The sequence below is a fragment of the Talpa europaea genome (genome assembly GCF_964194135.1).
Source record: "Talpa europaea genome assembly, chromosome: 8".
NCBI classification, from domain to species: Eukaryota; Metazoa; Chordata; class Mammalia; order Eulipotyphla; family Talpidae; genus Talpa; species Talpa europaea.
Genome location: NC_140075.1, coordinates 121,279,509 through 121,303,643, shown reverse-complemented (window position 1 = coordinate 121,303,643; position 24,135 = coordinate 121,279,509). Strand labels below are relative to the sequence as shown.

At 69.7% G+C, this 24,135-nt stretch overlaps 2 protein-coding genes across 3 annotated transcripts in view; one reads left to right on the top strand and one right to left on the bottom strand.

The window, feature by feature from the left end:
• CDC42BPB (CDC42 binding protein kinase beta) overlaps positions 1-6,038 on the top strand; it is a gene marked incomplete at its 5' end in the record, with an annotated part of 65,739 nt that extends 59,701 nt beyond the window's left edge. For both annotated transcript variants that reach the window (XM_084241220.1, XM_084241219.1), the window contains 8 exons: positions 125-721; positions 2,345-2,442; positions 2,521-2,605; positions 2,683-2,800; positions 2,882-2,999; positions 3,339-3,444; positions 3,529-3,599; positions 5,853-6,038. In XM_084241220.1, coding sequence (XP_084097346.1) covers positions 125-721; positions 2,345-2,442; positions 2,521-2,605; positions 2,683-2,800; positions 2,882-2,999; positions 3,339-3,444; positions 3,529-3,599; positions 5,853-5,984 — 1,325 coding nt within the window. In that variant the 3' untranslated portion in view covers positions 5,985-6,038. The remainder of the gene's footprint in view (positions 1-124; positions 722-2,344; positions 2,443-2,520; positions 2,606-2,682; positions 2,801-2,881; positions 3,000-3,338; positions 3,445-3,528; positions 3,600-5,852) is intronic.
• Positions 6,039-10,627: 4,589 nt separating this feature from the next.
• Positions 10,628-17,671, bottom strand: AMN (amnion associated transmembrane protein; the record flags this gene model as incomplete). Its single annotated transcript, XM_084240594.1, has 12 exons — positions 10,628-10,922; positions 11,005-11,086; positions 11,265-11,457; positions 11,536-11,713; positions 11,788-11,870; positions 11,932-12,040; positions 12,114-12,251; positions 12,819-13,036; positions 13,108-13,195; positions 16,845-16,889; positions 16,982-17,100; positions 17,629-17,671. The coding sequence occupies 12 exons, from the start codon at positions 17,669-17,671 to the stop codon at positions 10,839-10,841; spliced, it is 1,380 nt and encodes a 459-aa protein (XP_084096720.1). The 3' UTR covers positions 10,628-10,838.
• Between the last annotated feature and the right edge of the window lie 6,464 nt (positions 17,672-24,135).

Here is a 24,135-nt window from a genome sequence, read left to right as displayed (position 1 = left end):
CTGCCTGTGCGTCCCAGGCTGGGAGGCTGGTGGTCGGGGCCTGCTCAGAGGAGGCTGGGGAGGGAGCCGCGGGCTGGCCAGCTAGCTGCTGGGCGAGGCTGACGCACCCCTCTCTGTCCTGCAGTAATCATCCGCGCTGCTGACTACAAGAAAGTGTCCCAGATCGAGCTCGCACCCAAAGAGAAAGTCGCCATCCTCCGCTGCGGTCGCAACCACCACGTCCACCTCTGCCCATGGTCTTGCTTTGACGGGATAGAGAGCAACGTTGATGTCAAGCTTCCAGAGACCAAGGGCTGCCAGCTCATCACCACTGCCACCCTGAAGCAGAGCCCGTCCACCTGCCTGTTCGTGGCCGTGAAGCGGCTGATCCTGTGCTATGAGCTGCAGAGAACTAGGCCTTTCCACCGCAAGTTCAACGAGCTCATGGCCCCCGGCAATGTGCAGTGGATGGCTGCGGTGCAGGACAAGCTCTGTGTCGGCTACCCCTCTGGGTTCTCACTCTTGAGCCCCCAGGGCGATGGGCAGGCCCTGAGCCTGGTGAATGCCACCGACCCCTCGCTCAGCTTCCTCGCACAGCAGCCCTTTGATGCCCTCTGTGCCGTGCCTCTCCACAGTGACGAGTTCCTGCTGTGCTTCAGCCACATGGGGCTGTATGTGGACCCACAGGGCCGCAGGGCGCGCGTGCAGGAGCTCATGTGGCCCGCGGTGCCCGTCGCCTGCAGTATGTATCGTTGCGCTGCCGCCCCACGTCCACTGCGACCTGCTGCACTGGGGTGGCCTCCGTCCCTGCCACGTCCTCAGGGCGGGCTCCCTGGCTTTCTGTGGGAGGTGTGGGGTCAGCCCGCCGGTGGCCGGGCCATGGTGGCGGTGGCCACGGGCAGGCCCAGGTACCCAGGTACCCCAGCCTCCCTGGGCAGAGGGCACAGCCGGAGAGACCCCCGCCTCATCTGTACATTCCCACTTATAGAAACCCATCTCGAGGTTTCAGTGGCCGGAAAAACCGGGCTCTGAAGTCCAGGTCAGTCCTTAGAGCTCAGTGAGCAAGGCCCAGGCGGCGGCTCCCGGTGGCTCGCAGTAGACCCCGGTCCTCAAAGCCCACCCGCTGGCAGGCGGATGGGCCGCACAGGGCGGGGGCACAGGTGGGCCGAGGGCGGTCTGTGAGGGGCACACAGGTGAGGTGGCAGGGGCACAGGGTGCCCACCCTGCACTCCTCCATGTGTCCTGCCGGCACGGGGCAGCTTCGGAGCCACAGCATCCCCGTGTGCCGGGCATCGCCCCCGTGACGAGGATACAGGTCGTGAGTGCGAGGTGTTGCTGGCCGTGGCCAGGTTGGTGGCCGCTGTCCGTGCACTGAGCCCAGCTCCTGCCCTTACCCCAAGCATCACGAGCCGTTCAAGCTGCTGGGAGGCAGCTGCTGCCCAGTGAAGTTGGAGCCGCAGAGCCCCTGGAGCCTGCGTGTGGGCGGTGGGTCCGCAGCCCTCCTGGGCCCTCCAGGGCACCAGGCGGTTGCGGGCAGAGCTGCACCCGGGCTCCCACCACCCCGCAGTGGACACCCGCCTGCCCTGCCAGCCGGTTTCCCAGCTTTGCCCACATGCCCAAGGGAGCCCCAGCTGAGGCACCCTGCGTTCACACAAGCCTGCTGGGCAGGGGCGGCATTCCCACAGGGCGCCTCCCGCACGTCACTTTCAGGCGTCTGGTGACTGGGTCGGCACTTGCTGTCTACTTCCTGGACCCTGTTTTGTTTTTTATTCAAAAGCAAGGGCTGGCCGTGCGGTCAGCAGTCTGAACCTCCCTGGGAACGAGGGTGCACCTTGGGCCCGGGAGGGTGGGGCCACCCAGAGCCAGGCTGAGCCGCTCGCATCTGCGCCCTGTGATGCAGCCCCGCCCGCTCAGGAGGATCAGCCTAGGCCAGGGGCACGCAGGGTCTTCCCACTGAGGCCTGGAGCTTCCAGCTCCCGCGGCCACGGCCTGGCCTGAGGTCTTGAAGGTGGGCCGGCTGCTACGCCCCAATGGCTGTTCCAACCAGAGGCGCAGACCCAGCCTCCCTGCACGTGTGGTCACCGAGGGCTGAGGGCACCAGCGAGGGCCAGCTCGAGCAGGCGCGGGTGTCTGCCTGCTGCGGGGTGGGCGGAGCCGCGCCCAGTTTGTGTTGGGGTTTTAAGTGTTTGCGGAGACCAGATGCTGTCCCCGAGTTTGCCTGGGCAGCAGCGCCTGTGATCATGCGCTCCCGCGTCTGGTCTCGAAAACCTGCCCCACCCGTCCAGCTGCTCCCCAGAACGGCCTTCAGCAGCCGCGCGGCGACCCCACCCCGCGCCTGGGCCGCTGACACTCCGCCCGCCGCCAGGTTGCAGCCCCTCACACGTCACGGTGTACAGCGAGTATGGCGTGGACGTCTTCGACGCCTGCACCGCCGAGTGGGTGCAGACCATCGGCCTGCGTAGGGTAAGGCCGGGCCGGGTGGCGCCCACCCCCCCGCCAGTGCCGCGGGTGCTCAGCGACGTGCGCCCCGGCTCCCCACAGATCCGCCCGCTGAACGCGGAAGGCACCCTCAACCTGCTGGGCTGTGAGCCCCCGCGCCTCATCTACTTTCGGAGCACGTTCTCCGGTGAGCCGGGGGGCTGGGTCCGCGGCGGGGCCTGCGCTGCCACCCCGGGCTGCGTCACTGGCTGCCCGTCCCCGCAGGAGTGGCGCTCAACGTGCCCGACACCTCGGACAACAGCAAGAAGCAGATGCTGCGGACCCGGAGCAAGCGGCGCTTCGTCTTCAAGGTGCCGGAGGAGGAGAGGCTGCAGCAGCGGCGGTGAGCGGGGCGGGGCGGGGGCGGGCTGCGTGGGGCAGGGCCTGGGCCATGCCGGGTGACCTCGGTGTCTTCTCTCCCCAGGGAGATGCTTAGAGACCCGGAACTGAGGTCCAAGATGATCTCCAACCCCACCAACTTCAACCACGTGGCCCACATGGGCCCGGGCGACGGGATGCAGGTGCTCATGGACCTGCCGCTGGTGAGCGCGCTGTCCCCGCTGCCGCCACCCTGCGGGCCAGCTGCCCCTGGGCCTGCGCCTCCCGGGCTGCTCCGCCCGCGCCACTTCTCCTGGGCTCCTCACATCCGCTGTCGGCAGCCATGTCCCACTAGCTCGTTCCTAAGAGCAGGCGACAGTTTCTTCCTGTTCGCCCAGAGAGCGCTTGCCGTGGGATTCCAGTAGGGCTGAAATTGCTCGTGCTGACTCTTAGCTCAAAACTGGCCGGGGACTGCTGCCCAGACGGGGGCCCGGGGTGCAGACTGGGGTCTGCCTGCCCTCCTAGCCGGGTGCCCGAGCTGCTCACTTGTGGGTCTCCCCCAGAGCGCCGCGCCCCCCGCCCAGGAGGAGAGGCCCGGCCCCGCCCCCACCAGCCTGTCCCGCCAGCCCCCATCCCGGAGCAAGCCCTACATCTCCTGGCCCTCTGCAGGTATGTGGGCGCCAGGGTGGGGCCTGGGGTGCTGGGCCCCCCTTTCATTCAGCTCCCTGAGACGACGGCCGTCTGCTTCCCTAGGTGGGCCGGAGCCCGGTGTGGCCATGCCTCTGAGAAGCATGTCGGACCCCGACCAGGACCTGGACAAAGAGGTATGACCTGCTGCCGGGCACCCGCCTGGCCACCGGTGGCCCCGCGCCACACGCCTGGGGGTCCTCTGCCCTGTAGCGCCCCCAGGACCCTGTGGGGTATGCAGAGGGGGACGATGCGATGGGCTCTCGGACCCCGACCCCGCAGGAGGAAGGTGAGGGGCCCCACCCTGGGGCCTCCTTGCAGCTCCCCCTCCCCGCCAGGTGCTGCTGAGGGGCGTGGACTGGGCAGGGAAGGCCTTCCTGTGACATGCAGCCCACTTCTAGACCTTGCCCCTCGCTGTACGAACACGTAGCTGTGGTCTTTGTCTGGCACAGCCGGCCTCGGCTGTCATGGGGAGCCGCTGGCCCCACTGGCCCCCCTCCCTGTCCTCTGCCCACCATTTGGGTTCAGAGACGTGGGCGGCTGCCCCCTGCTCGGGCTGTTCTTAGCCTGTTCCAGGCCCTGCTCCAGTTCACCACGTCCTTATGCACTTGGGGGTGTGCCCCTCTGTGCCTCGGTTTCCCCTCTGAGGTGGGGTGAGCCTGCTTCGTTCTCGGTGGGGGCAGGCACCCTCTGCCCACCCGGACTGCAGCCTGCAGCCAGGTCAATGCCCTGGGCCATCTCTCCAGGCCGGCGGCCGCCCCTGCCCAAGTCACCGGTCTGCGGGCCACCCCTGCCTTCTTGCTGCTTGCGGGAATCCCCGAGCTGCTCTTGCAGGTACCTTCCCGGTGTCCGCCTCGCCGTCTCGTCCTCCACCTGGAAGGGCGTCTGCCACACTGAGCTGGCTCCGCAGGCGCTCGCTCGGCCGTGCAGGGCGAGGGCCACCCATGCTTGCGGGTGGAGCAGGGTCCCCCTTCGGCAGTTTCTTTGCAGTGTTTCCTTTTCTTCTTCTAATCAGTCCCGCAGCCAGCTTGGGCAGCGTGACGGAGGAGTAGACGCAGGGCTTGTATTTCACCAAGGTTACGTGAGCTCGGAGGTGATGTCAGGGTGTCCGCCACCGTGACCTTTCCTGGGAGGACATTGGGCCTCTCCCTGCTTGACGGGCCCCTCCTGGGTCACGTGGGGCTCATGCGCTGCCGTGTGTCTGGGACGCGCTTCTTTTACATTTCCGGCGGCTGCGGCTGGTGCCCCCGTAGCTGGTGTTGGAATGTTCTGGGTCCAGCCCCCCCGCGCTCCGCTTGGTTCTGGTGTTCAGTGGCTGGCTTTGTGCTTGTTTGATCCTGGTGTATGGGTGGCATGTCTGGGGCGTCACCCCCGCACGTGGTGGGGCTCCCTTTGTGACGTCACAGCCCTGCCACCGGCCGGGATCGTGAGACGGACGTGGTCCTTTCTGCGGGCACCTCTCACCTGGCTGAAGAGGCGCTTCTCTACCCGGCCCCTCTCACGCCCACGGGTGGATCCCACGGACGGCGCCGCCTCCGTGTCTGGGGCTGGCCTGTGCCCTCACGCCTCACCCCAGCCCGCGAGTTGGTTGGCGGCTGCCTGGTGCAGGGCTTCCTTTTCTGGAAGGTCCCGAGACCCGTCCTGTGACCGCTGAGGTCATGCTTTTGAAGGTCTTTGTTCTCCCTCTTTGCTTTCTTCTCCTCACCGGTCTGTTCTGAAATTTTTCAAGCCCCAGCAGTCGCACGAGTGGTGGCGTGGAAGCGCCCCACTTCCTCTGACACCTGTGGGCACAGCTAGGGGACAGCGAGCCACGGTCCACGGCCCCCGGTGCCCTGCGGTTCCCCAAGCCGCGTGCCCAGGGCGCGTCCTCAGTCAGCGCAGCTTTCAACCCCCGGCGCTGGTGATGCCGCGGGGGGCGCCCCGGGTCGGGAAGCCGTGACGGGCGCCGAGTCCGCCCGCCCCCGGGAGCAGGTTGCGCTCGTCTCCATGTGGCGCCGTCTGAGCTGGCTGCCCTGTCCTCGCCTGCGGCTCGCGTGGGGTGCCCGTCCGTGTGCGCTGGCATGGGGGGGGCCGGCACCTCGGGCCGCTCTTTAGGGGAAGCCCCACGGGCCTTTCCCAGGTGCTCTGCGGCCCGGGGTCCCCCCCCCCGTTTCTGCTTTACCACGACGTCACCTCGGTGGCGACTGCCGGGCGCTGCCGCCGTCGGCCCCCAGGAGGGGGCGGGGCTCTCCCCAGCCGGCGCGGGCGCAGACGTGTGCAGACGTGTGCAGACTCGTGCAGAGCGTGACCGGTCTCGTGCCGAGAAAGGCGCGAGCGGCGCCCCCTGCCCCGCGCCGACACGGTGGCCGGCCCGGGGCAGCGGTGCTCACGCGGCCTTCTTGTGTTGACAGCCTGACTCCGACTCCACCAAACACTCGACCCCCTCCAACAGCTCCAACCCCAGCGGCCCGCCCAGCCCCAACTCCCCCCACCGGAGCCAGCTCCCCCTCGAAGGCCTGGAGCCACCAGCGTACGACGCCTGAAGCCTGGCCGCCCGCCGTGGGCCGGGAGCAGCACGGTCGGTCCCACGTCAGTGCCAAGACCGAGCTCTCTTCCAGCGTGGTCCGAGGAAATGTAGAATCGATTTGTAGATATGAAGACAAAGAAAAATCTTTTATTATTATAATGATGGGTCTTATGCCGCAGACAGTCACTCATTTGCACATGAAGGGCCCCCACTCGCTCAGGGAGTGACACCCGGCATGGCCTCAGCACATGGGCCCCAGCGCCAGGGCCTTGGGAGGGTGGTGGGGAGTCGTGGGTCATTCCCAGGGTCGCTGGAGTCTTGTAGACAAGAAAGTGGGGGTTAGTTTGTGGTCTTCCTGTCCATGCAGCCACCCCCGTCAGCTGCAGGCAGCCTGCCAGTCCTCGTGTGTCGTCCCAGCCACAGCCGGGGCGCCGCTGCCGCTACCTTGAAGTCAGCAGCGCCCACTCGCACCCAGGGTCCTCTGTAGCCTTCCGAGGCCCGCCGGTTGACGAGGCTGGAGCCCCAGGACGCTGCACCCGCCTCACTCTGCGTGGAGCCTGGCTGGGCCCCGTACCCCACATCCAGCCCATCACGCCAAAAGCTTGTATGACTGGCCGGGGGACGGAGCATGCCCTTGGCCCAGGGCAGCTGCGCCGCCTCCCTGCCAGCGCCCTGGCTGCACTGCTGAGGCCAGGCCTTCCGCGGGGCCCTGGGTTTCACTTTCTACTGTCAGTCTGAGTCTGTAATTACTGAGGCGTGAGGACATGTGAGCCACTTCCCTGTCAGTAAAGCGGAGAGAGCAGCCTGAGGGTCTCGGTGGCTTGTCTGAACGTGGTGCCCATCCTGGGAACCCCCGTGGGCGCAGACGGCCGTCTGCATGCAGGCTGCTCCCACTGTGACGTCCATACCGCGTCGGGGGCCGAGCAGAAGGGCCCGTGTCCACGAGGCCGGAGCCAGTCTGCACAGCAGAGACCTCACTGCCCAGGCGGCCCGGCACCGTGGGGTGGGGGGTCAGTGTGGGCAGGGGGTCTGTGCCCCATCCGCCCCCCAGGAGCAGTGGGGCTCAGCCTCGGTTGGGAGCAGGGTGCCTGCCTGGGTGCCCAGCGCTGGGTGGGAGAGGGTGGAAGAGGCGGGGGCGGCCGGTTGGACACCCACATTCTCCGTCCTGTGACTGTCCTGAGGGCCGCGCTCGAGAAGCCAGGAGGCCGCCCGCAGACAGGAGCTGCTGTCTGGGTGCTGCTTCGGGGCCGCCTGCCCGGGCGTACCCCCTCCTCCCTCTCAGCGAGACGTCTGGAAGGGCGGCCAACAGGCCCCACCACCCATCGCCACAACACGGCCTCAGCCCTCGAGGCCGCGTCCGCCCAATGAGACGCGTGCCGTCCCGGCCGCAGGACAGCAGTGCGGGGGCGCGTCTGTAGAGACCGTGCCGTGCGGGGAGCCGCATCGAGGCCGCTGAGCCGCAGGGGAGTTTTCACTGGGCCATCAGGAGTCATTAGGGTTGTGGCCGCGTGGGCGCTTGTCCGGCTGACGTGCCGAGGAGGCCCAAAGACGAAGGTGGGTCTCAGCCAGGCTGTGGAAAGCGACACCTAAGCCAAGTACCGCCAGCCTGCCTGACCACATACTAGCTGCGACCCCAAAACGCCGCTGGCTTGGCCCGCACCCCAAAGGGCCGGCACAGCCTCACTCCCCCAGCGCTCCGCGGGCTGACGCTAGAGGGCCTGGTGGCGTGGTTCCCCTAGAGGAACCTGTTCCCTGCCGCCCCCAGGGGCCCTGCACCCAGAACACGGCCCAGGCGTGGCTGTGGGGCACACGGTGACTCTGCCCGTCGTAGGAGCACTTGGCACCCCCTGAAGGTCTATAAAGCGAAGAAGGGAAGCTCAGCCGGGGTGTGGGGAAGAGCCGGTGCACCCGGTGGTGCACCCACAGCCAGCCCCGCAGGGACCGCCACCCCAGGGCAGCCCTCCCACGAGTTGACCCCCACGGCTGAGAGTGGGCGGGACCCCTGGCACTGCCCACTGTCGCCTCACAGGTAGGAAGCTTGACCCCCATCAGGCACCTGACCCTTGGGAGCTGCACCCTAGAGACCAAGAACCCCAAACGCCCTGAGTCAGCGGGGCTTGTGGCCAGGAGGCTCCCGAGGCGGCGCATCTGCTGGGGCTGTGCGGGCCAAGCCTCTTTCCTGCCAGAGCGCGGCCCCCAGCCCCGGCAGCACCCCTGCCCATCTCCCCAGAGGGCACCGCAGCTGTTCCGGGCACACATCAGCACTCAAGGCTGCACCCTCAGCACCATGCTGCTGGTTTAAAAGCCACTACCTGATCCCTGCGCCCCAGCAGCCTGAAGTGAGGTGCTGACAGGGACCATCCCCCGCAGGGCCAGCCGCACACCCCCCATGCGGCCCAGGGACACAGGCTGCCAGGGGCCAGTGAGGCTCCATGGGGGCAGACATGCCCTCAAACCCCCATGGAAGCAGGCCCGGCCCACACCTGGCGCCACACCAGAGTGGGAAGGCAGGGCTGCACCCTGACCGGGGATGCCCGTGGGTACTGTCCGGGGGTGGAGACGGTCGCCACCATGGGACCACTTTGCAGGGCTGAAGGGCTCACGCATTCGGGGACTTCTAGCTGCCAGCCTGTGTGGGGTTGGGGCAGAGCCAGACATGGGAAATGGACTCGAATGGGACGGACAGTGAAGCCCCACAGGGTGACTGTCCACTGAGGCCAAGGCCCAGATGGGCTGAGCAAGGAACTGGATGGTGGGGGCCCTGTGTCTCCACACTAGGGAGCTTTCTCCACTGGCTGTGGTGTCGGGACAGCCCCTGTCGGCCCCGCCCAGGGCACTGCCGGGACAACCTCCACCCGCGCCTGCTGCCTCTGGTCAGAGCGTCAGGGGCCTGAGCCCTGGGAACAAGCTTGCGCTGCGCGGGAGGCTTGAGGTGTGGAAGCCCCCGCGCACAGGCCCGTCCAAGCGCTATCCCAGCCGAGGCCCCTTCCCAGGGCCACCGCCCCGAGGGCGGGCAGCAGGGAGGCCGAGTGCCAAGAAACAGCTGCCCCTCCTCCGCTGTGATTGCCGTCAGGCCGAGGCCTCTCTGTGCGAGCCCGCGGCTCCGGGTCACTTTTCTCCGGCCCCACCCTGAAAACCAGGGTGAGCCCCTGCTGTGGGGCCGTCCGAGGCCTGGGGGAAGCTCAGCCTGAGGAGCCGTTCTGGGCGCAGACCCCCTCCGCTAAAGCCCCGCAGCTCGATAAGGGCCCCGCAGCCGTCCCACCCCGGCCCCAGCCGCTGCCCCAGCACTGGCGCCCCCCAGTCAGCACAGCGCGCAGACACCAGGGCCCCGGCAGGCCAGACGCCGTCTCGGCGCAAAACCAGGCACCAAGAGGAGGAAAGAGCCTTCGCGTCTAGCCACGAACCTCGAAAACGAAGGGGGAGGGAGGCCACAGGGGGTGGGATGAAAAACCTTGGAAAAGATCAGGATGCAGCGCGACGATGCCCTTTACCGGAGGGAGCCCGCGACGGCAGCCACGGCTGTGCCTCTGGAGATACGGAAAGCGACTGACCCGCAAGGTGGCGCCGAGCACGGACCGCGGCGCACAGGAGCCCTGCCGCCTGGCTGACACGCAGGGCCGGCCGCGAGGGCTGAGACGCGCGCAGGCCACGCGTGAGAAAACAAAAATGGCTCTTCTGGGACGACGGGGAGAGCTGTCCGCGCCCCAGAGGTCCCTGAAGGGGATGGAAAGAGAAAGGGGTAAAAAAAATGATGGAAATAAATAATAGCCAAGAATTTCTCTCACCTTTGGGAAAAGGACACAGATACTTGATTCCAGAGGCCCGAGAGCCCTGAGCAAACAAATCCAGATGCGCAGCCCAAGACCTCACTGCGCTGCCGACACCTGCTGACACAGGAAAGGCTCCAAAGCAGAGTGGGCGCCCGGGAGGCTGCGGGGCCTCTCGTGGGGCCGCAGGGAGAGCGACGCCCCCCGGGGAGGGTTTCCTGCCGAAACACTCGCTCAGGCCTGAGGCGGAAACGCCTCGCGGGAAAACCAAGACTCACCGCCGCCGAGTGGGAAGAGACACTGGCGGGCCCGGTGTAAGAGCGAGAAGTCCCACTGGACGTGGCGGACGCCACATCACGACCAGGCGGCCGAGGGCCTCGAGCAGTTGACCCGGAAAGCAAGCCAGGCCCGCCGCCCCACCGCAGCCTGGGTGACCCCAACACACCCACAGAACAGCAGCACCTGACAGCAGGAAGGCCCCGGAAAGCCAGTCATCAACCCAAGTGGGGGCACGTCATAAAAGCGCCGCAAACCAAGTGGCAACACACACCCCGTCTTGCCTCTTGGATGTTTCCCCTAAAGACAGTGTCCCCCTCGACCTCCAGGGCTGAAACCAGGCGAGCCAGGGCCTGTGGACAGGGGGGTGACCGGGAGCCAGTCTAGGACCAGCCTGGGCACCGTGGGCGTGGGGACGCCGCCATGGCCCAGAGCAGCAGCTAAGACGGTTCCGGCTGGAACGAGCCGGAACCCCAGAGTGGGTCAGTCCGCTCCCTCCGGAAGCGTGTGCGTAACAGGTAACAAGAGCTTCTTGAGTAAGCGCAGGGCGGGGCGAACAGCCACTGCCAGTCTTGGAACACGTTTGGCCTAGTAATTAGCATCGACTGCTAACAGGAGGCGCCCGGGCAGGCCCAGGAGCGCCCGCTAGACAGACTCTGAGGACCCTGGCCCATGCTCCAGCTGTGTGCCCCTCAGGGCCGGCGAAGGGGCAGGGGGGAGGGGGTGTCCCCGACCACCAGCCAGTGCAGGAAACGCCTTTATTTATTGGGTTCCACGGCTCCCCTCCCTGACAGGGAGGAGCAGGGGCGGGTGGGTTGGTCACACTGCTAGGCCTCTGCCTCTGTGCCCTCGAATAACGGGTTAACGAAGCAGCTCTGGCTGGTGCTCCTGGTGTCCACCGGCTCCGGGGGCTGTGGGATGCAGAGTCCCGGGGTCACGCACCTGCCCTGCCCCGGAAAGGCCCCAGCACCCCCACTCCTGCTGCCCACTCACCAGTCCCCGGGAGCTGGCCACCTCGAACACGGGGTTGTGGAACCCCAGGGGTGGGTCTGGGCTGGCCTCATCCCGCCTCCACCTGGGGGCAGCCAGGTGCGTGAAGGCCATGGGGCTTGCTCGGCGCCCAGGCGTCTGGGCGCCTGCACACCACGACCCCCTCCCATTCGCGTCACCGAGCCCCGCACACCGAGTCCCAGCGCGCACCTGCAATGCCCCTACATGCCCCCAGCGCACGGCATCCCCGAGCCCCCTCGTACCTGAGCCCCCCCGCGCGGCGCAGCAGCAGCAGCAGCAGCAGCGCCCCGGCCGGCAGCGCTAGTAGCAGCGCCGCCGCCAGGCCGCCCACGAGCGCGGCGCTCGGCCCCCGCCCGTCCAGTCCCGCCGCGGAGCCGCCCCCGACGGGCGCGCCCGACTCCCGGGCGGCGGCCGACAGCAGCCCGAGGGCCCGGCCTGCAACGAGGGCGCGGGGTCAGCGGGGGCTGCGCGGGGCGCGGGGCGCGGGGGCGGCGCGGGGGCGGGCGGCGGTACCCTGCTCCGCGACGTCCGCCAGCAGCGCCCGGGCCAGGCGCCCCGCGCCGCCCGCCGCGGGCCGGGTCTCCAGCAGCACCACCTGGATCTCCGTGGCGGGCTCCGGGCCGGCGGGCTCGCGGGCCCCCGGCGAGCGCGGCACCTTGGACACGGCCACCTGCAGCCCCTGGTACTGGGGCTGGGGGGAGGCAGGTGAGCGGCGGCCGCGGGGGCCGGGGGCGGGCGGCGGGCGGGGCGGGGGGGCGGCGGCACCTGGGCCAGGAAGTCGCGCCGCAGCCGCGCCCGGTACCGCTCCAGGTCGAAGGTGGCGTCGTGCGTCAGCGACACGATGGCCCCTGCGGAGAGCCGGTCAGCGCGCGCCGGCCCCGGGCCCCGGCCGGCCGGGCGGGCGCTCACCGCAGAGGTCGCAGCACTGGCCCGCGGGCCGCAGGGCGTCGCGGCAGGCGGCGGCGGGGCAGCGGCCGCCGCGGGGCCGGAGCAGGGCCGCGCAGATCCAGGGCAGCGCCTGCGGGGGCAGCGGGTCACGCGGGCCGCGGCGCCCCCCCCCCCGCGGCGCGCCCCCGCCCCGCCCGGCTCACCTGGGCGTTGCCGCAGACGCAGCCCGACGGGTCCGCGCAGGCCTCGGGGACCACGCGCAGCGCGCCCGGGCCGTGGAAGCGCAGGCGGCCGGCGCGGGACGCCAGGAAAGCCGCCAGGTCGTCCTCGCGCTCGAAGGTCTGTGGCGGCAGCGCCCGGGACAGCCCGAGCAGCAGGTGAGCAGGTGAGCAGGTGAGCAGGTGAGCGCGTGCCGGAGCCCCAGGGCCCGCCCGCCCAACCAGGGCCCGCCCCGCCCGCCCCTCCCGCCCCGCCCACCCCACCGCCCAGCCAGGGCCCGCCCCGCCCACCCCGCCGCCCAACCAGGGCCCGCCCCGCCCTTCCAACCAGGGCCCGCCCCGCCCACCCCACCGCCCAGCCAGGGCCCGCCCCGCCTAACCCGCCGCCCAACCAGGGCCCGCCCCGCCCTTCCAACCAGGGCCCGCCCCGCCCACCCCGCCCGCCCAACCAGGGCCCGTCCCCACAACCAGGGCCCGCCCCGCCCACCCCGCCGCCCAACCAGGGCCCGCCCCGCCCTTCCAACCAGGGCCCGTCCCGCCCACCCCGCCGCCCAACCAGGGCCCGCCCCGCCCTTCCAACCAGGGCCCGCCCCGCCCACCCCACCGCCCAACCAGGGCCCGCCCCGCCCTTCCAACCAGGGCCCGCCCTGCCCTCCCCGCCGCCCAACCAGGGCCCGCCCCGCGGCTCACCTGGCCCAGCGCCGTGACGCTGCGCACGCGCACTGCGCTCGCGCCCGGGCCCAGCCCCACCCGGAAGGAGGCGTCGGGCGGGAAGACCACGTGGTCGTGGCGGCAGGGCACGCGCTCGGCGTCCACGGAGAAGAGCCCGGGCGCCGCGGCCCCGGCGCGCCACAGGCGCGGGTCGTGCCACGAGAAGCGGTCGGGGTCGAGGAAGAGCGCGGGCGCACCTAGGCGGGCGGGGCTTGGTGTCCGGCCCCGCCCGCCCGCCCGCCGGCCCGCCCGCCCGGGCCCCCCTCACCTGCGCGGCAGTCGGGGTGCGAGCCGGCGTCCGCGGCGCTGAACCCCGCGCCCGGGGCCAGCACGAGCTCCGCGTCCAGGGGCAGGCGCTGCGGGAAGGCGGGCGGGACGTGAGGCCGCACCCCGGGAGCGGCGAGGACGCGGCCCGGCCCCGCGCGCAGCCCTGGCCGGGGGGCGCCTCGGGAGCGGGGGGGGGGGCACAGCCCTGGCCGGGGGGCGCCTCAGGAGCGGGGGGGGTCACAGCCCTGGCCGGGGGGCGCCTCAAGAACCGGGGGGCACAGCCCTGGCAGGAGGGCGCCTCGTGAGCCGGGAGGGGGGGGTCACAGCCCTGGCCGGGGGGCGCCTCGTGAGCCAGGGGGAGTCACAGCCCTGGCCGGGGGGCGCCTCAGGAGCGGGGGGGGGCACAGCCCTGGCGGGGGGCGCCTCAGGAGCCGGGGGGGGCACAGCCCTGGCGGGGGGCGCCTCAGGAGCCGGGGGGCACAGCCCGGGAGCCGGGGGGCGCCTCAGGAGCCGGGGGGCACAGCCCGGGAGCCGGGGGGCGCCTCAGGAGCCGGGGGGCACAGCCCGGGAGCCGGGGGGCGCCTCAGGAGCCGGGGGGCACAGCCCGGGAGCCGGGGGGCGCCTCAGGAGCCGGGGGGCACAGCCCGGGAGCCGGGGGGCGCCTCAGGAACCGGGGGGCACAGCCCTGGCCGGGGGGCGCCTCAGGAGGGGGGGGCACAGCCCTGGCGGGGGCACAGCCCGGCAGGCCGCGGTCCCGGGACGGAGCCGAAGGGAAGAGCACGGGCGGCGGCGGCGGGCGGGCGTGTCCAGGGGAACGTTCTGGCCGGGAAGTTACGCCCCAGGCGCCGCCCCCAGACGCCCAGGGCGGTGACGGAAATGCCCCCCTCAAGCCGGAGAGCCCGGGAGGATCTGCACCCCAGGCCTGCGCCGCGCCTCGCGGGGGGGCGGTGGGGTCGGGGATCCCGAGCGGCGCGGGCTGAGGGCGTCGGTGTCCTCCTGGCGCAGAGACTCGGGGACAGCCCGGCCGTGGCGCACCCCGAGGCCCGCGGCCCGAGCGAGGACGCGGGGAGCAGGACCCGGCGCCCATCGCGAAGCCGGAAACCCTGGTGCACTCCTGGTTCCCTGGAAAGTTTAAAATGTCGAAATGGACACAAGCAGCAGCAGAAAGTTTGAATAGACCGACAGGCAACAAGTCATTGCAAAGGCCAGCGTCCTGTTTCCCAGTCCCCGGGCCAAGGGCTGTACCGGGGAGGCCGCGGCGCTCCCGGACACTGTTCCCGCGGTCACTGGGCTGGAAAACAGAACACGGCGCAAGTCCGGGCCCTCCCGCTTGGCCAGCCCGAACCTCAGGCGCTGCCAGGCTGTCGCAGCCCCTGCGGCCAGGGGCCATCCCCGCCCGGAGCTGCCCACAGGGCGCGGCAGACCTTCCCGGCCCCCGCGGCTCCCCTCAGCAGTGGGTTTCGGTGGACCCGCCTGTTCTGCTCCCCGCTCTTTCTGGTGAAGCGTCACCCCTGCACCTCATCTCTGGCCTGCACCCCAGCTCTTGTGTGCATCAATAAATCCTTTTGTAAAAAGTGAGACTCCAGCCCATTTTACGAGGCCAGTAAAATCTTGAATCCCAGAATCAGATGAAGCACGAGATGAAAAGTTCAGGTTTCTCTTACTCATAAGCGCGGAAGCAAATATCCTAAACAAAACACGAGCCGACCGGAGCCAATGGTGTCTCGGAACAATTCACGGCGAGCTCGTGAATGCAGGCGGGAAGGAGGGGCCGGCCACCCGCAGGCCGGGAGGGGTGTGTGCCGGCTTCCAGGAGAAGGCAGTGGAGGGTCTGGTGCCCAGAACCAGAATGTGGTGACGGGGAGCCCCGCGCCCTGCTATAGTGGGGTGATGGGGAGCCCCGCACCCTGCCATTGTGGGGTCCCACCTCTCCTGCAGGGGGCGGGGGCCGGGCCTGCAGGTTTGGCTCAGACTCAGAAAACCTCATGGTCTGTCCAGGCGGGAGGGGAGGAACTGCGTCGTGCCACGCAGGAGGAAACAGCACCTGCTCCTGATTTCCCGGAGCGCTGCGGCCAGTGGGCCACAGGCCAGGCCAGGAGCAGAGGACGAGCTTCCCCCAGCGGGGAGCGGCGCTGCCTGTTTAACAGACGTGCCCGGAGGCAAGAGAAAGAAAGAAAACCTGCCAGGACTGACAGGAGGGGAACCGCTCTTGGCCGAACACCCGCTGACGTCGCCCCCACCGGGGCACACCCACAGGGCCAGGGCCGGCTGCACCCACTTGCCGCCTGGCGACTCTGGGGCGCTCGGCAGTGCCGGGAGGGGAGGCCGCGCTCCCGACGCGCCAGCCCAGAATGGCCGCTCCCGGTGGAAGCCCCGGTCTTGGTGCTGCCCCCTGGCAGACCGCCCTCCGCACTGTGGGCAGCCGGCCAGAGCCTGTGTCCTTGTCAGCGGAGAGCGAGGGGCCCGGAACGCCCCGGCAGCCAGTGACAGAGCAGAGGGACAGGGGTGCTTGAGACTCCCCCATGCACCCCATCCACCGCGCTGGCAGCACCCACAAACTGGGAGGCACGGCTGGGGGTTCCAAGGAGGATGTGGGCGACGGGGGTGCTGGCTGGGCCGGGCCAAGGGGGAGGGCGGGACACGCCGGGTCGTGAGCAGGAGGCAGGTGGCAGGGCCTGCGGCCAGGGCGCTCAGCCGCGTTCCCGCCAGGACAACCGTGGCCTCTCAGGACAAGGCCAGGCTGATGGAGGGAACCCCCAAACAGGGAAACCAGGCAGAGGCCGACAGAGCAGGGAGGGGAGCTGGGAGAGCAGCATCCCGAGGAGACCCTGCACCCCTGGGAGACGCTGACTCAAACAAGCTGCCACTGCCCCCCACCGGGGCCCCCACCAGGCCCGCTCTGTCCCGGCTGCAGGTCCATGCTCCGCTGGGGCTGGTGGAGGAAAGGACCCCGTGTAGCTGTGGTTAGGGGGGCAAAACCGGGGGGGGGGCCAGGACCCCAGACCCCTTCCAGTCCCTGGGCACCCAACAGCTCCCACTTGGGCTCTCAGGGGTTGCAGAGCAGAGGACGGTGAGGTGTGGAGGACGGCCCTGAGTCAAGCCCCCTTGGCGGCGGGCCCGGGGTGCGGGGAGAGTGGGCAAGGACTGCTGTCCATTGCAAGAGCTAGAGCTTGTGCCAAAGAGAAGATCACCAGGGTAGGGAAGTTGGGGGGGAGCGGCCCTGCCCGACCCCCTCCCTGTGCCACCTCTGCCCGCCAGACCTGCCAGCAATCAGGCTCCCTGCGGGCTCCTGCCAAGGCCTGGTTGCCAAGGTTAGGCCTAAGCTGTGGGGGCAGGGCGCCTCCTCCCTGTCCCCCAATCCGCCCCCCATCTTCGTCTTTGGGCTGTACAGATGCTGGGAGGGCATCCCAGCCTCTGCCCGATGCCCCCGGCCCCAAGATGGGGAGTCCCGGGTCACAGGTGAGGACCGGGACCCCCTGGATGCCCAGCCCTGCCAGCCTGGGGGCTCCCAGAATTAACTGCTTTGAAGCCATCGATTACCCAGCTGCCTCCAGGTGGAAGTAAGACCCCGGGTCCCACACCCCATGTCTGGGCGAGAGGCTGGGCAGGGGGCACCCCCTGGGCACCCCCACGAATCCCAGGGGTGAGTCCCCTGACCCCGGAACCAGTGCTGGCCTGGAACCCACAGGGGCCACACCGAGACCCGCGCCCGCCCTCCCGCGCCGCAGCCGGGCCTACCGCGTCCGAAAGGCTGTGACCTCCTCGCACCAGGACGGACACCGCCTGCAGGAAGAGCAGCGTAGCAGGCAGCGGCCCCGGCCCCGGCCCCGGCCCCGGCCCCACCGGCCGCCCCAGCCCTGCCCCAGGGCCCGCACCTTGTCAGCAGGGAAGGCCACGGCGGCTCCTGGGCACGGGGTCCGATTCTGGCTCCAGTTGGCCGCGGTGTCGAAGTCGGTGTTGGGGACCCAGAGCTTATAATCGGCCCCGGCCAGCGCTGGGAGGGGGCAACGCAGGCCTATGGGGCCTCGGCCCCCGCGCCCGGCGCAGGGGGCGCGCAGCGTCCAGGCCCCGCTCCGGGCTGTGGGATGGCCCGCGGGCCTGCGGAGCTGCTCACGTGCCTCCCGGGGCCGGGCCGGGCACAGACCGTGGCGCAGGGCCGCGGTGAAGGGGGCGGCGAGGCCCTGCCGGGTGAGGGGGCAGCAGGCACGGCCAGGTGGTGCTGCAGGGAGGGTCGTGCGGGAGCTGAGGGGCTCTGGAGAGGGGGCGCCTGCAGTTCCGAGCGCCGGCCACGGTGGGCGGCCTCTGAGGACACGCACCGGCCACGGCGTGATGGGGAGGTCAGCAGTGCCCTGGGGGAGGCCCGGGCAGGCTGGGCGCGGACCTGGGGCGTAGGGGGCCCTGGCTGCTCCGCTGGGCGCCCGAGGGGCTGGAGCCGGGCCTGGGCTCGCAGCCACCCCAGCTCTCACGGGCCTCCGGGACCGGACCCCTGGGCCGCGGTGGGGCCCCACCCCGCCTCACTTACCGCACAGCTGCAGCCACAGCAGGCCCCGGCCCAGCGCCCCCATCCTGCCTGCGCCCCGGTCTCTTGCAGACTTTGCCCGGCCCCGGCGCAGGCCAGAGGGGCGCGGGCCTGGAGGTTACACATTAGCCCAGACCCGGGGCGGCCCCGCCCGCAGCGCCGGCCCTTGTGCCCGGGGAGGGGCGCGCACCAGCCTGCCCCATACATGGGAGTGTTGGGGGGCCAGCGACCTCTGGGTGGGGTGCCCCAGGCTGGCGCAGCCCGTGGGAGGGCGGCCGTGTGCGTGGGAGGGTCTCTGTGGGGGTCGCCGGGCGGCGAGCGGGCAGGGAAGGAGGCACGGGGCGGGCGGGCCCCAGCAGGTATGTGGACAGCGGAGGGCAGGGGCGGGGCAGGAGGCGGAGGAGGCCGTGGAGCAGGCGGAGCTGGGCGAGGGCGGGAGGGAAGGGACGAGGGGCTGCCCGGCGGGCATGGGAAGCCTGTGGGCACGGGCGCTGGGCGCCCCTCGGGCTGTGGTGTCCTTGGGGACCGGTCGGGCGGGGCAGAGGGCGGGCCTGGGGTGTGGCTTGGTTGAATCAGAGAGGGGTGCTTGGCGCAGGCGGGGACGATGGTGGGGAGCAGGGGGGTGGGCCGGTGGTCAATGAGGTGCCTGAAGGGGCTCGGGCGGGCGGTGGGCGCGTCTTCCGCCAGTGCAGACACAGCAGGGCGTGCGGGTGGTGAGTGTCTGCGTGGTGAGTGTCTGCGGGGTCTGGCTGGAGGGGAGCGTGGTGAAAAGGGAGTTAGGGGGACCGGGATTGGAGGGGTGCATGGGGGGCTGTGGCAGGGACCCCACCTTGGGGGCTCCCTGGGCTCCTCTCTGCCTCTGGCCTCCGCGCCGCGCCCTGCGCCTGCCGCATCTCCGCCCCTGCACTTGCAGCTCTTGACCAGGTCTCCTTGGAGCTCCCCAGGGGTCTGCTCTGCTCCCCGCCACCACCCACCGCCCGCTCTGTCAATGCAGACAGCTGGGGGCGCAGCCAGCTTCACCGGGGGCGCTGACCGTCAGTGCCACCCGGGCAGTCAGAGGCTCCTGGGAAGAGGCCGGTGAGAGCTGGAGCCGGTGGGTGGGGTCACCGCCGCGGCAGGCCAGGCTGCACTGCAGCGGCAGGAGGGGAGCTGGCCGGTGGCTGTGGGGTGTTGGCATCCATCCGCCCCCCTGAAAGGGGCATCCTTGAGCAGAGCCTGCAGGGCTCGAGCGGAGCACGCCCAGCGGGTGGTGGGCGCCCGCCCGGGTCCAGAGCAGCCGGCGTGTCCCCTGAATGGCCCAAGGCAAAGGCGTGAGGCAGCGAATGGCCAGGCCGGTGTTCCTGCGGGCACAGGTGCCTGGGACGCCAGGGGCACACACCTCTGTAACCAGCAGGACCTCAGTGGGCGGTGGGAGAGGCGTCTCCTCGGGCAGAGGAAATGGCCGGAGCTGCTGCATCAGGCGCGGCGGCCTCCGTCTCCCTCTGTGAGCGGACGTGTGTGCAGGCCCCAAGCAGCCCGGGCCCTGGGAACGAGGCCCAGGCTCGCACAGCGGCCGTGCTGCCCAGGCCTCTGGCCCTCTGCTGCTGGGGCTGGGGCCAGCTCTCGGGATTTGGGCCACACAGCTGTCCGGGTCCAGAGACCGGATCCCTGCCGCCCACGCTTCCCAGCAAGAGCACAGCCTGGCCGGGCCCGTAGCAGCTGGGCGCTGCTGGACCTGGAGCCCAGTTCAGTGCCGTGGGCTGCAGGCCCGGCCCAGGCCCCGTGAACTCGGCCTTCTGGAGGCACCGCCGCAGCCACCCGGGGCAAGTCTCTGCCCGGCTGGTGGGGACCTGAGCAAGTGCCTGCGCCTTGCTCCACAGTGGGCCCAGCACCTGGCCCCAGCAGCGGGCCCGAGGCACCTGGCTGGGCTTGGAGGCACCTCCCTGTGGCTGCCCGCCCCGGGCCCAGCCGGCAGACCCTGTGCTCCCGCCCCCTGGCAGAGCCGCGCCCGAGGGCCTGGGGTGCTGTGGGGTGCCGGCCCATCTCACTTGCTGCCGGGGGACGGCCATGCGGCTGGGGCAGGTCTGGCTGCTCTGGGGGTGCCCGTCGGCCGGGCAGGTCAGCATGCTCTCCTGTGCCCCCGGGCCACTTCCTGTCCCACACAACTCCGGAAAAGACTCCAAAACGCAGAAGGGACCAGCTCTTGGGACTGGCTGCGCGGCCCTGGGTGGTGGGGGCTCCCCATGTGCACACGGTGCCAGCGAACAGGCCGGAGAACTGTGCCAGGACTCAGGGACCCTGCAGGGGCCAGCATGGGTGGAGCTTGTTCTGGGCCTGTCCCTTCCTGCTGCCCTGCAGCCACCTACGGTGGGTGGCCATGAGGCCGCAGTGACCTGGGGCAAGTCTCTGCCCGGCCGGTGGGGGCCTGAGCAAGCGCCTGTGCCATGGCCACCCACCCATGGCCCCTCCTCTCAGGCCTGGTCAGAGCTGTGATTGAAGGGGCACAGGTGGGCAGCGGGACAGGGGCAGGTGCGGTGGGGCTGAGCAGAGCCCTGGGGGCCTCCCACTCCCGGCCTAACGTCCCGGAAACCTGAGACCAGACCCAGGCCCCGCCAGCACCACCTGCCCAAGCCCAGGCCAGCGCCGCCCGGTGAGGAAAGGCAGGCGGGCCATTCCCCCATCTGAGCCGTGAGCCAAGGGGCCCCACCACTGACCCAGGAGGGCTGGTGGGGCCTGCTGGGGGCCACCTGTCTTGCTCCCCGGAGCCGCCATGGCCGGTCTCGGCAGGAGGAGGTGGCCACGTGGTGGGGCCAGCACAGCACAGGGCCCAGGGGACAGCAAGCAGGCAGGTGCCACTTGACAAAAACTCAGGCTTCCATGGCAGCGACAGAGGCCGAGCCAGGCCTGGTCTTTGGGGTGTGGCCCACCTGGGGCACTCAGCAGGGAGGGCCCCCCGGGGCACAGGCCACTGCCAGGCCATCCCCAGCCCCTGAGACAGCGCGATAAAGAAACCAAGACTCCTTAATCAGATTTATTCCCTCTGCTAGGACAGGTGAGCGTTTCAAAGCTTGCATTCTACACTCTTACAAACTCAGTTATTAGCATCAGAACACAAAACATCGCAAGACCTCAAAACACAAATAAATACCAAATAAAACCACACAATGCACAGTAAACAAAATATGAAACAGGGCGAGGCTGTCAGGAAACTACGCGTGTTGTTGGCGCCTATGAACAACGTGATTATTGCTGAGCAATAACTTACACTGTCTTTGCTGTTTTTCTTAGAAGAGCAGAGAAACACAGGACACATCACTGGTGACGGCCACCTGCACAGTCGGGATGGGTCCTCACGGCCAGCGGCCACCACAGACGGCGAGTTTGAAAACAGGCGATTAAAAATACAGTCAAATGAGAGATTGGCCTTCTTTGGTCTTTGTTTTTTGGGTAATAGAACTGAACAGAGAAGGGACGGGATTCTAGAAAGGTCACGAATTGTCTACGTGGGCTCACGCTTCCGTCATCACAGACACCGCTCTAGGATGCGTGCGGGCCCTGGCCGGGCTCCGGTGAGGGCGACCTGCTGTCTGTGGGGCGGGGTGGAGCGTCTGCCCGTGGGGCAGCTACGGCGGGTGAGACGTGAGCCTGCTCTTGCCCCGGCCCCTGCCGCCCCACGGCGCCTTGGCCGCCACATCCACGCCGCGGCGCTTCCCGGCCTCCCTCCTGCCCCACCCACGGGTGACAACCAGCAGCGGCTGGACAGATGGGCCGAGGCCTAAGTTCCCGGCTGCCCTGGCGCCTGTCTGCTCTGGAGGACGCGGAACCCCCAGGCCTGCAAACTGAAGACAGGGCCGCGTCCTCGGTCTGGGACCAAGCAGCAGATTCAGGCGGCAGACCCCTCCCTCACCTCAGGGCCTCATGCACGCAAAGGCCCCAGGCCCCCTCCCCTGCGGCCCAAGTGAAGATCAGGCCCGGGGCTGCCAGACCAGAGGGGGTGACTTGGAGGCGAGCCCCGCGGGAGCCTGGCTCCCGGCCCGGCTGTGGGGGTCTCGGCAGTGCTGGGGGCTGGAAGCACCTGTGAGGGGCCACAGGGCAGCAGCGCCGCCCCTGCTTGTGCGGGGGGCAGGGCGGGGGTCGGCCGCGCAGGGCTGCTGCTCTGGGAGCTGGGTCCTGCCTCTCGGGCTGCCAAGGACCCGCCTTGGGACCCCACGGCCGTTCCAGGGGCCTTCCGGGGCCCCTCACCTCTGCCTCTGCTGCAGGGTGCCGGCCCGCCTGGTGACCACCCATCGTCGGGGTGAAGGGTGCTGATGACCGCAAAGGCCCCTGGGTCGCCTGGCCCCAGACCTGGGGCAGAGGGCCCTGAGGACAGGGGCCGTGTGGGAGGCTGTCCCGTCTTCCAGGGGTCACAGTGATCTCGGGCAGCCTCAGGGAGACGCCAGTCAGCTCCGGGCGCAGGGCTGAGGGGCCTGGGGAGGCCCAGGGGGCCTGGGACATGGGCCTTCGCATGGCCGTCCTCATGCCCCCGCCTGTCCACGCACCCGACGTGCGGGGCCCGACCCTCATCTGACACGTGACGACGACACGTGGGCTGAGAGGACCCTGGTCTGACCCCGGCCGCCTGCGGACCAGGCTGGTTCCAGGCCCCAGGCCCCCACTGGCCCCCGCCCTGTGGGAAGGCCCTGACTCATGCTCCCGGCCGTTGGGACGTCTGGGTGGGAGGGGCGGGGGGGGGGCGGGCTCCCCAGCGGAGCCCAGGCCCAGCCCGCCCGCCGCCCCCACAGCAACTGGGCCCTGGGCAGGATGCAGGCGACGTCGGGAGCCGTTTCCAGCATGAGGCGGACGAGGAAGAGGCCGGCCTCATCCTGCAAGAGGCTGGGTCCCGTTTCTTTAAAGTTCTGGACAGCTCTGTCCTGTGGGGAGTCGCGTCTCTTTTCTACCAGCAGGAAAGGGCCCCGCACACGCAGCTGCCCCTCCACGGCCACCGGGGCCCCGCGGAGGGACCAGCCTAGCACCAAGCAAGGCGGCGTTGCGCCCGCCTCCCCGAGGCCAGGCCAGGGCAGTGTAGCTGCAGCGGCCGTCGGCAGGCGCCCCCCCACCCCCGCCCACCGGACTCGCAGAACTGCCCTGCAAGGGACGGGTGCATCCTCGGGGCCACCACTGTGACCCCGCCCCAGGTGGGGACGAGCCCCACTTCCCTGGACCAAGCAGTTGCTCATCCTGGACAAACCGTCAGTTCCTTTGCTGAAGGGGCAGGAGGCCGCAGGGACGTCCCTGGAGGTGACGGGTTTCAGGGAGCTGCCGGGTCAGAAGCCCCTTCTCCGAGCGGGGACACTCACCTGTCCTGGGCCCTCAGAGCACCGCCGGGGAGCAAAGGGAGGGAGCGAGATGAAGACAATGGAGCCTCAGAACTGGGCGCCTGGCACGTGGTCACAATGGAAGCTGGGGATGGGGTGCGGGGAGGGCACTGCCAGGAGGCACTGGGGCGAAGGCACACCCAGGGCAGATGGAGCACCAGACACACGTGGACCACCGGCGCCGCCCAGTGCAGCCAAAGGCAGCAGTCGGCGGTCGCGGCCCGCTGGCCGGTCGTGGGCGGTCTTTTGGGGGGTGGCACAGATGCGGTGGTTCACACGCATTGGTTGAGCCAAGGAAGCACCCGTCACGTGTAGCACCCATCGGTGGAAAGAGCACCCAGGGAGCGCGGTGCATAGCAGGGCACGGGAGGCAGCTCCGAATCACAGCTGGGCCACGGCGAAGGTAAACAGTGAGTTGAGAACTACGCTGGGCCCCAGCCGAGCGCCCTTCCAGGGAGGGGCGGGCCTGGAGGCCAGCGGCTGGGGCCCGAGCGTGTCTCTGGAATGCTCGGAGGGTTCTGCTTGGGGGCAGGCCTGCGCCCGGGTGGGGGTGGGTGGCTGGAGCTCCTGTCCACACCTACCTTGGGGCGGGCGCAGGACCCAGCCCGGCCTCTGGGGCCCCCGGGCCGTGAGGGCCGTGACGTGGTGACAACCGGGGCCCAGCAGCTGGCAATGGGCCCTGCCCTCAGCGGGCCCAGAGCTGGCTGAGGCCCTCGGTGAGACAAAGGTCTGGGGGTCGGGAGCAGAGTCTGGTCAAGCTACCTGGAAGCACAGTGAACACAAAGCAAGGCTGAGAAGCAGCGTCCCGAGGGCCCGGAAGGCCGCGGCCTGCAGCGCCGCTCACGCTCGCGGCCAGACAGGTCCCCGCCGCCTGGGCCCGAGGCCAGAGGCCGGGTTGTCACTGTCTGGACACGGGGCAGAATCCTAGGGACCTACAGGGTTTTGTTTAGAACTCCAAAGTTCAACTAATGCCCTATTTTAGGGTGAAAACAATTATAATCTGAGCTGATGCACAGCATCGAAGAGCGTCCCTCCCAGCGGCCGTGGGGCAGTGTCGTCGACGGCGGCGGGTGCCGAAGGTTACATTTCTAACGAGAAATAACAACAGATTGAATATTTTCTTTCCTATCACAAGTGATAACCAGTGTTTGATATTTTACATTTTCTTCCAAGAAAT